The following is an 11135-nucleotide window of genomic DNA, read 5'->3' as shown; positions in this document are numbered from 1 at the left end:
AGTGTTGTCAATGGGGCAAACACAGAAGGAAAAACTAGAGCTGGAAATGTTGTTTGGGAGGGAAGATGGTTTCCCACTAAGTTACAGCAACGCTGGACTAAGGGTGGTAGAAAGGATGGGAACTGCATGCCCAAAATTAATTAGCTGAAGTTGTACCAAACTGTGAATTCAAATTCTAGTTATGTACTGAACAGTGTATTTTGTTTGTCATTACAACCCTAACAGCTACTGTGTTGCTAAATGAACTTACACTCACTGATATGGACACCCAAAGCATTAAAACCTCCCATAGACTTGACATTGCATATTTAGTTCTGGGCTTAATTGCAAGGGAAATCCCAAACCATTCACCTCTTTCCAGAGCAGCTACATGCACAATCTGTGCATCATATGGCCCATATACACCAACTCACTCAGACCAAAACTATACAGGAAACCCAGCCTTAACAGACGTAGTGCGGGGGTTTACGAACACTAACAGCCCTTGGACCACAGTTCCTCCATGTCTCACATCTGGAGAAAACAAAACAAGTGTAGACATATTAGCATTGCCAATATGCCTCTGGGTAATAAATCACCAATTTATGAATCATAAAATGTGTAGGAGAGTCTCAAGACGATGACTTTGAGAGGGAGGATTTGTGTTGGAACCTGTGAAAGACAGATGTGTCGCATAGGTTTACAATGTGAATGCTGTTCTTTCTTCAGATCTGGACAGGTAAACGGGGGAAATGAAAGGGGTGTGTGGGTGAGGCTGAGATGACCTTTCCACCACGCCTGACATCATTTGAAACCTGATACGGCGCAAAGGTCAAGGGCAAAGGCAAATGGGGGTCGGATGATCTGAGTAGAGTTTGCCGACAAAGTTTCACAAAGGGGGGAAGGGAGAAAGAGGAAGTGAAACTCGACACAGCGAAGGAATAAAAGCTTTGATCAGTGTGGGTCTTTAAAGGTCAGTTTCAGCACTGACTGACGTTACAAACATCTGAAATTGGATTTATCCTATCAGGGGACACTAAAACTCCACTTAAAGTGCAAACTCAACATGAAGAAAAACAGGATGTTAACAAAGAGGTAAATTAAACCAAATAATCAATGAATTACTAACAGCCTACTCCAAGAGGATGAACATGACCAGGGTCAAAAGCATTAAATTAACTCCTCTTGGACTCTGCAGGGGCTATGTTTACTAAAAACAGAAATATGCTGATTATCTGCAATCCTCAGACATATATTGGTATTTGCTAAAACATCAAGTGAATTATGAGGGCTTTTGTTCTCAGTGACACTCCATGAGAGCTGACCACTTATCTCACTGGACACTGACCTCGCTGAGTCATAAAATAAGGTCAGTCTCAATGCAATTTGCCCTGATCTGGACCTTTTACAGCATATCGTTGTGCAGATCTTTGGAGAATACATTTGTTATGGTTAAGACAGCATCGAACAAATATTTAAAGCTACAGTTTCTTTGGCAGAAGAGAGACACTGAAAGATATCTTAGGGGACTTATAAAATCTTTCTTGTTTCACAAGCAGGAACCCACCCTTAACTTTGAAAGACTTAAGTTTTATGTATTTGGTGCCATTATACGGTCAGTTTTCTCTTTTTCTGACATAGACAAAGAAAGAAGAAAATGACACATGTTAGGGCTTAGGGTGTAGTGGGTTCTATGTATCCATCTGGCAGCTCCACAGGGGAACAGTGCAAACCATGTTTGCGGTCAACACAACTATCTGAATACTATAAATGCATGTTCCAGTGAGTTTGTGACAAAGAAGTATTTCAATTTTGATGGAGATCAGCATCTGGGATTTCTGAAACAAGCAGAGATCGAGACAAATTCCAGACCAATCAACAGGTCTGCTTAACTTGTGGCATATATGCAAAAAAGATATCATTAATGTATAGTTTAACCACAGAACCCACAACATAAATGGATGAAAACTGTAAAAGATGTTAGTCTGACTAAGAGCAGGAAGTCAAGTGAGCCTTTTTCTTTTTATGGGTTCTGTGACCAGAGGAGCAGGCAAAAAATAACATTATGCAACACACTGACCAAAAAGTATTTTATTAGTCATTGAAATTTGGTCCATAAAAGCAAGGTCTGGAAAAAATCAATTGGCAATTTAATGGCAATTAATCTCTGTTTTATTATGTCACATTTGCTTCTTTTTTGTGCCAAGTTGTTTCTGTCTTGCTTGCAGTATTGGCAGGATTTTTATGTGTGACTCTTTCTTGTGATTTCTGTAAAACTGTAGAACTGCTTCTTCTTGGTTGATCTTGTAAGTGTAAGTGATCTTCCTTGTTCTTCAGCACAAACATCTAATATGCAAAATGCCCACTCTGCAGAGAGAGAGGGAGAGAGAGAGAAGGTCTTCTTCAGTCGCCTTCAGGAGCATCGTCTCCTATCTGGCAGATCTGGAGGCATGCCAGCACCCGCCCTTTGAAATCAGCATCGCGGTGCACGGAGTTGACAAGTGCGCCTCCCCTCCAAACGTTTTTTGACATACCCATCGTTATATGCTTCGCCTCTGGTAGTTTCTTTTTTAAAAGGCAAGCTCAAAGCCACAGATTACATTTTGCTCACAACCCGTGCGGGTAAAATAACCTACAGAGGGAGCGACAGCGAGAATCAGGCTCTCATTTGGAGAGAGTTTGCGCGTAAACGGCACCGGGCATCACTGGTGTCTGGATATTTTCTTTTCTTTTTAAGTTATCGGTGACTGCAAGGTTGAAGGGACAGCGCAGGGGGGGAGCAGAGTGACTGTTTTATGTGGATTGCGAGCATCGGATGCGCAAAACATTTGGGACTTGAAGGCACCTGTGGATGCAACATCCCCCTGATCTTTGGACTCACACCGTTTACAAAGTAAGGATTCGCCTCAAGATATAATTGATAATCGTTGCGGTTTCGGTCAAACACCCTGCAGTTAAGACGAGAATCGGACCATGCTACTGAGTGTCTCCTTGCTGGTGGTTCCCCTGCTGACCATAACCGGCTGCGGCTCGTCGTACGTGCCGTGCCAGACGTGCGATCAGAAGGCCATGTCCATGTGTCCGCCGGTGCCGGTGGGCTGTCATCTGGTGAAGGAGCCCGGCTGCGGCTGCTGCCTGACGTGCGCGCTCGAAGAGGGACAGCCGTGCGGCGTGTACACCAGGCCGTGCACGCGCGGGCTCCGCTGCTTGCCCAAGAATGGCGAGGAGAAGCCGCTGCACGCGCTTCTGCACGGACGGGGGGTGTGCATGAACGAGAAGTTGTATAAAATGTTGCATTCGTCAAAAGGTAGGCGTGTGGAAAGACCACAAAAGCTATAATTATGCATATACAGGGGACTGACTTTAACGGGGCATTAATTAACTGAATTAAGGGAGACATTAATTGATTGCAGCTTTATTTTTTTATTAATTGAAGTTAGTAAATCCCTTGTTTTATATTCTTTTCCTCCATTATACTAAACTATGGGACTCTGAAGTCAAATTATTGCAACACATTTGTAGTGATCTCCTTGGTCAAGCAATAATTCCAATACTTCTATGATAAATATGTTAGATCTCATAGTATTTGTACATTTGCCTTGCAGAAATGATGTTTCAGCCTAAGATCTAAAGGGCTCTGGGCATAGAAATAGCAAACAGCTGGATGGAGATGTTGCTCCTCCCTTGTCAATGCAAGAATTTTAATGAAGCCCATAAGTGACACATGCACACAGTAAGCCAGTGATACAGTGGTAAATGAAAAAGAAAGACACACTATTTCACACCCTATCATAAAACCTTCCTCCAAAATGCATGCTGTGAATATACATTCTTTTTTCTATAGGAGGGGGATAAAAAAAAGAGGGTGAAATGAGTTCAGGTGCCCTCCCCTGTCTCCTTGTCTCTTTAGGAGCCAGCGAGGCAGATGTGGGTCAACTCACAGCCCTCTTTAAGACGGGCTGACACCTGTCATTACCAAGGCACACGACTCCAAAGCACTTGTGTGCCATGACCCTGTGAACTCTGTCAACAATTGGTGCCGGGCGCCAATCATCCTGTCATCTTGATTTGAAAGGCCCTTGTGGGGCTGTGATCCATAAATCAGTAGGTTTCGTGTGAGTGGCCCATCGCCTTGGGGCCCCCCAGCCGACTCAAAACAAGGGAGAAAATTACAGGTGGTGTTTCTGTGTGGCTCCTTGTTGGCTCCTTTGAATGGCAGTTCAGGGACAGTCACTGTGTCTGCTGGGGAGCGCTTTGAGGGAAATGTTGGCTTGTGGCCGTTGCACTCACTCTCTTCACGGGATGAAATCAGATTTTACTCTCTTCTCTTCCTCTATAGTTTCCTGTATTTTCTATTCCTTTTTTGTCAGTTGGCCTGCACACCTCTACTTTTCTTCATCCACCACCTGTGCCTTTTCCCACATCTAACCCACCTTTTTGTCTCCATCTCTCTATTCTCTCCCCCACAGTGCCCCTTCTCCTCTTTCCCTGCCTGGCGACTGTCCCTCCTCATCTTTTCCACCCTATTCTTCCTCTCCCTCCATCCCCAGTTGACCCTTTCCATTCTGTGTTGTGTTTTATTTTCCTGCATATTGGAGCTTTAGTGTACAAGCTACTCTGGAAACACAAATAATCTCACTGGCTGTGTTAAACCTCACTTTCTGGTTAAGTGGTGTTACAAGTCCAGTAACAAAAGGCAGAAGATAAGGACAGGGGAAGCGTTGATATGATGCCATACAAACTTATCAGTGTCACATTCAAATTAGCCTTGTCAAAGATAAGCTTGTTCCCTGGCCATCAATCTGACATTTCTTTTTCTGTTGTTTTTGTGATCAGAATTCCTTTTTACCATAACATTTTTGCTGTTAGTCAGATTACACTGAAAAAACATTCTTTGGCTGCATTCAATCAATCATATTAAGATTATTTCACCCTTCTGAAAAATTGTTGTATAACCAAAAAAAAACCTTCAATCTTCTATTCATCTCCCCTTCCCTTTTCCTCCCCTTCCCACTCTATCCTCTGCTCCCTCCCACCACTCTTCGTTAGTCCCACCCTGGTCTCTTCATCTGTCTCCCTCGCTCCTCTCCCTCCTCCTCTCCCTCCCTCGCTCTGTCTCGGCGCTGCAGGCAGGCCCAGGCTGTGCAGTGATTCAGCAGAATGCAGGCTGAGCGTGGGTTACTGATCCCCCATCTGTCTGCCTGTCAGCCAGCTTCTCCATTAACTCCACATCTCCTGCTGGGCGCTCTCTCTTAACACATATATTAAACAAAACCCATAAACACGCTCATAAATCTACACACCTCATCTTAGAGGCACTTTAGAAATGAGCCAAAAAAATGTGTACGCATACATACAGTAAATTTATAAAATAGTAGGAGTTGCCAAAAAGGTTATGCGTACACTCTAAGTACATGTGATGTGTGATTTTTTCACCACCACATTTTGCACATGTATTTTGTATGTGTCAAAGATCAGAAAAAATGACACAAGCTGTCATTTAAACCAGATAAAAGTTAAAAATTTAAGTGTTTAGTCATGTTTGCAAGTGTGCGTAGCACTATAAAACATGTAATGTTTGTAAAGTAATGGTTATGCTTCTGCAGCATTATCTGGGGAGATTCCTTTACATTGATTTTCCAGATGAAGCAAGGAAGGCAACAAGAGTTTTTTTTGTCACTAATTCCTGCAGGGATCTCCAGGATCATCAGGTCTCACAATTCCAACACGAGGAAAAGGGAGAAGAAGAAAGAAAATGAAAGATGTGATCAGTCAGCACAGGTCAGATTAGACAAGCTCGAGGATTAGCAAGTGAGGACTTGCTTTGACTTACACTGGCTGCTGATCTGCTTCAGATTTCTCTGGAGAAAATAAAACAGTGTCAGCAGTAAACTGGAGGATGGGGAATCTCTCTTGTTTTTTCCAAGAACCTGTCATTATGTGGATGGCTGACATCATCGTGCTCTTCATCATCATCACTGGGGGGTGGAGGGGCTTGGGAGGTTTTAAGGATCATTTGCAACGTGGCGGTGGCCTTGTTTCACCGCCCAGTTAGCTTAGTAGCTTAGCGATCACGTCAGTGCAGAAACAGAGGGGTTTATATGCAGAGTTTGCAATCTGCCAAAATGAAACGGAAGCAAGTGCGTGACACAGCAGTGGAAATGGGCCAGCTGTGGCTTAGGACACATACAAGGCTAATGCATGTTTAAAGCTATAAATGAAGTGAAATATGAATTTAAAGTGCTTTTGGGAAAGAAAGCCGCTCATTCTGACCTCAACACAGTTGCTGTGGTCATATGAATAGAGGGTGGGACGAGGGGGGGTGGCGAGAGCTGAGGTTTCTGCGACTGTGCACAACTCCCCAAAATTTAGCAAAGACCTATATTTTCCACAGATGAAAGATGCATGTACACAAGGGTTTCTGTGGGGGTTAGCACCCAAAATGGGCTGCGGCTGTTTTTGGTGGCTTGCCACATGACAAGTGTAATAGCATGTTTTCATGGGCCTGGGTGCCAGGGTGAGACTAAATATCTCATTTAGGTCACTGGCTATAAAAGTTTTAAAACCCCTGGTCTACATATACCCCAAACTGGCAGCCTAACTTGCCATAAATGTAGGCCCTGTTGTTCTGTATGTCAACACATCCAATCGGAAACTGGCCAGTAGCCACTAACTGTGCTAAATAAGCATTTAGCTGGTGCAGTGAAATCATCACTTTGTTTTGTGACGTTACCAAATTCGACACGCCTGTCCTGTGCCCTCGTGAGTTTAGCTTTACTTTTTAATTTTAGCCCCTCAAATAGGTACATTTCCAGGTGGGAGCTGTCATGGTGCTCTAGATTTTGACCCCCTTCAAACAGTCTCACGAAAGCAACAGAAAAATGCTTTGAAGCTGTGTTCACACAAGAACTAATATTATACTTGTGGCCATTAAGTTTTTTGTAGTAATTGGTATCATTGTTTTTTTTAAATCCTGCCTGTCTGTAATTTGTAAAGTTCTTGTAGAAATGACTGACTATACTGTGTCAAAGAGAGTTCTCATCTGATAATAATAATCCTGTGTAAATCAAGCATCAGCTAACTGCAGCTGAGCTTTTTTGGTACATTTTTATATTATTTTATGCAGTTGCACAACAGATTCTAATTCAGAAAGTGGCATATTTTTAATTAGCAGTTTTACACTAATTTAAGGAATGAATAATATAATAAATAATAATAATAATAATAGTAGAAATGAAAGAAGGGTTATGAATTACTTTTTAAGGCTAATCTAGTTTTGAATTTTGACATTTTTCAAAAATGAAAGCTCATGTTTGGCAGAGACTTAAATTATCAAATTCTGGTGCACAGTGTGGAGTTCTTGACCACTAGTAGCGCTATAGAGCAATGTTTTTATGAGACGGTCCCCGGTTTGTTTGAATATTGTGATCTACTAGCACGTGCACAAGTATGTATGTACATAAATATGTACCGTAACGAGCATGCAAGGTTCTTTCATTCTGTTATACAACCTTGTGTTTAATAATGATAAACAAAATACCCTGATATAATACACAATACTATCAATTGCACAGGGCTGTAATTGCTTGCAAACTATATGATGTCCTTCCCTCAATGATGAGTGACCTTGTCTGTCTTTACCTCCTTATCAGATGGAGAATCTCACGATGATGCCATGCCACCCGCCCCTGAGTTGATGCCACCCCAAACCAAGGTGCCCTTATATAGAGGCCACATCGACAAAAAGAAGGCCCAGGCCATGGAGCAGGCCAATGTACGCAAGAACTATCTGGCCAGGCCGGGACTCATCAGGAATACAGACTTCTCAGCATCCAGCTTGGATAAACTGGAGCCTGAGTTTGTAAGTGACGTAAAGATACTCAGTAAAGATAACTCAGAGGGACATTTTTGCTTTGACTGATTGAGATTTGGAGCAATTTTCTGAACCATATTTTGTTTTGATATTGGCAAACAAACAGACATTTGCTTTACTTTAAATCAGAAAACTCTCAGATAGGCTACTGCACTCTACTGCGTCAGGCTTCATAAAGAAACCAGTTCTGACAAATCATCCAAGATGCCCTGCAGGGCCACTTTCACACTTTCAAATGCCAATTTACAAAAGTACTCATCAGTGGAGGTACTTCCCACCTCCTTATTCTTGATACTCACAAACTTCCAAGGGCATGTTAGACCATAATGTTAAACTCTGTTACATAAACACACACTGATATCATGCAAACACTCACACCTGTGTCTGTATGTGTAGGGGCCCTGCAGGAGAAGACTGGATAGTCTAATTCAAAGCATGAAGGACACTTCCAGGGTCTTGGCTCTCACTCTGCACATTCCCAACTGTGACAAGAAGGGCTTCTTCAAGCGCAAACAGGTATGGATACATTTATTTATTACATGTAATTTATAAATTTAACAAAGCAGGCAAGGGTTTCATCTCATCTGCTTCATAACCTTTGTCCAATAAACTCTTAACTTGCAGTGTAAGCCGTCTCGTGGTCGGAGGAGGGGGATCTGCTGGTGCGTTGACCGTTTTGGCCTGAAAATGCACGGCATCAACTATGCTGGAGGAGACCTGCAGTGCAAAGGCCTCGACAGCAGCAGCAACAGCAACGAATGACAGAGTGAACTGGTCGTACTAAGTTGAGCTCCAAACCTGCCACATAATGACTTCCAATCCAAAAAATATGGCACAAATGCTTATATATATAGTCAGGTGTGATGGACTGCGCTGTTTTCATTTTTAAGGGGAGCTGAACTAAAAAGCTTAATTGGGTGAAAATCTGCGCATGTAAGTCTTTACTCTGGCTCCCCACTGACTGTGTACTATGTTTGAGGGTAGCTAACACCTCACCTCTTTATATCCATAGATAATAGAGGATTATATATATTTGTATGATACTGATAATATGTTGTGTACTTATGAGTCTATTACTAAATTTACTCTTAAGAACTTCTGAGACAAGACATATATTAAATGTGGCTAAAAATCTCTATTTTAATTTGGTCATGGTGACAATCAACATGAAAGACTGACAATCACGAGACATCACTGAAGAGTAAGTCAGTTCTTGTCTAAATTAGCGATCTTTTACTCATTTTTAATTGCGTGAATGACATCCTGATGTAAGAGGCATTTTTTTATATATCCATTAACGACGTCTGCCTTTTAATTCTGCTTCCAACCTACTGTCACGGAACACTATCCCACTTGTAGGCTATTTTGCCAAGCAGGAAAAGGGGAGAAGGGTTCTGCAGGATTCCTGTAGGAGGCTGGATATATTATATTGTCATCACATGGGTCACTCGTGAGTGGGCAGGAGACAGGCACAATCAACTTACAGCCATGTCAGCGTAATAGCTATCGTATGTTTGCTCAGCATCAATTCAAAAAATCATTGGTCTTTTATAACTAATTGGAGCCAAAGACCTGCACACTTTAAGGAATAGTTTGACATTTTAGGAAATAAACATATCCCCCTCTCTTGCAGAGAGTTAGATGAGAAGATTGAGAAGATGAGAGTCTCTGTTAGTTGCCTTGTTACCGCTCAGAGCCAAGAAATAGAAACCGGTGCTCAAAATCCATAACAACTAATTTTAAATTTGGGGAATATTTTATGCAGTCAACCCCTCATAAAGTGATATTCTGGCTTTACCACCTCAGACAGACCCATGGTGCTTTCATCAAGAAGCAATTAGGATTATACTATAAAAGGTTAAATATTTGACTTCTCCTTTTGAAAGGCCTTTATCAAGTCCAGACAATTGTGTCCACTGTTTGTAAATGTATGTACAGTGTGCGCATGCTCCTGAGTGTGTCTCTGTGTGTGTGTGTGTGTGTGTGTGTGTGTGTGTGTGTGTGTGTGTGTGTACTATGCTGTATGTGCCATGCCCTTATAGCTCACATAGAGGCCAGCCTACCCAAGCTACTGTCCGACAAATGTGGTGCGGCGCATTTTCCTTCACACGCAAATTGTATGCAAAGTGCGCGCTTGTTTATGTTTCCACGCTTTCCTGTTGGTCGATGGTGACTTGCTCTCATGGTTCATCAGGTCCTATATCCTGCAAAGAGCAAGGTTGCTGAGTTTATGTAAATGCAAGTGCCTTCTGCCCGACACCACTTTGAATTTTGATTTGAATGCGACTCATAGTGTCGTTGAATGAGGGACAGTCCAGCACAAAAGAGGAAAAAAGTTTTGGTGTGGATGTGGTCTGAAAGATTTCCCAGTCAAGCACTGCCGAACGTACAATGACAGAGAACAACATATTTGTTCTAAAGTTTAAACGTTGTTTAGATTATTTTTGTTGTTGTTGTTGTAATCTTAATGTTCAATTAATGACTCTTATAATCTCAGACATTCCTAATGCCTAATCACTATCTTGTGATATTGGGAGAGCATTGGCAGGAGCTCATCAGCCAATTCTTCCCAGTGAAACACCTCTCTCTCTCATGATTCTAGCACACATGTAAACACAACACAGTGACACTTTTCAGAATCTCAGTTAAAAAAAAGATTAATGTGAACATTACAGTGAAATATTTATCAGGTGTGTAATTGATGTACTCGTGTTTTTTTTTTGTAATGACAAATCACTATTTAAATAAAAATTCATGTACTCACAAAATGCCTATCTGTCGGTCTATCGTTAAATGTGTGAACTCTGCCCAGATGGAAAGTTGTTGAGCCAGTGGTTGTGCTATCTCTGTAACTTTGACTCTACTCCGTGCAGGTTGTTTCCATCTGCTGTCAAAAGCAAAACTGCCTTGACATTATTCATCTGGGGTGTGGTCGGTCCACCACTTTGGTCCAGACTGAAATATCTCTATCTACTGGATGGATTGCCATTAAATTTAGTACAGACTTGGCGCCACCATGAGGTTGATGCGTGTTTTTGAGTGAAATGTCTTGACAACTATTGGATGGACTGTTGGTATGCACATTCATATCCCCTCAGGATAAATTGTAATGAATTTGGTAGTCCCCTGACTTTTCATATGGTGCCATTATCATGTCAAAATGTAATTTTATTCAGTATTTGGTTTACGACCAAATACCTGCAATATTCCCATCAGCCTCAGCTATACTCTGTTTTTTGCTCTAAATAGCGAATGTGACCACGCTAGTAATATAAACTACTTC

At 41.9% G+C, this 11135-nt stretch overlaps 1 protein-coding gene across 1 annotated transcript; it reads left to right on the top strand.

Annotated features, from left to right (window-relative positions):
• Positions 1 to 2477: 2477 nt before the first annotated feature.
• Positions 2478 to 10620, top strand: igfbp5a (insulin-like growth factor binding protein 5a). Its single transcript, XM_038721182.1, has 4 exons — positions 2478 to 3286; positions 7632 to 7840; positions 8249 to 8368; positions 8477 to 10620. Exons 1-4 carry the CDS (start codon positions 2953 to 2955, stop codon positions 8612 to 8614), a joined length of 801 nt encoding a protein of 266 aa, XP_038577110.1. The 5' UTR covers positions 2478 to 2952; the 3' UTR covers positions 8615 to 10620.
• The last annotated feature ends 515 nt before the right edge of the window (positions 10621 to 11135 follow it).

This window comes from Micropterus salmoides, unplaced genomic scaffold (genome assembly GCF_014851395.1).
Source record: "Micropterus salmoides isolate LMB-PRFRI ecotype aquatic unplaced genomic scaffold, ASM1485139v1 Ms_hic_scaffold_1, whole genome shotgun sequence".
NCBI classification, from domain to species: Eukaryota; Metazoa; Chordata; class Actinopteri; order Centrarchiformes; family Centrarchidae; genus Micropterus; species Micropterus salmoides.
The sequence above is the reverse complement of the archived record's forward strand: the minus strand, read 5'-3'. Positions and strand labels throughout refer to the sequence as shown.

What these genes read in the sequence shown, in the direction of transcription:
- igfbp5a (XM_038721182.1), top strand. Translation starts at nt 2,953, where the DNA reads ATGCTACTGAGTGTCTCCTTGCTGGTGGTTCCCCTGCTGACCATAACC. An exon ending in AATGTTGCATTCGTCAAAAG is followed by an intron (nt 3,287 to 7,631) that starts GTAGGCGTGTGG and finishes CCTCCTTATCAG; the next exon opens with ATGGAGAATCTCACGATGAT. An exon ending in ATAAACTGGAGCCTGAGTTT is followed by an intron (nt 7,841 to 8,248) that starts GTAAGTGACGTA and finishes CTGTATGTGTAG; the next exon opens with GGGCCCTGCAGGAGAAGACT.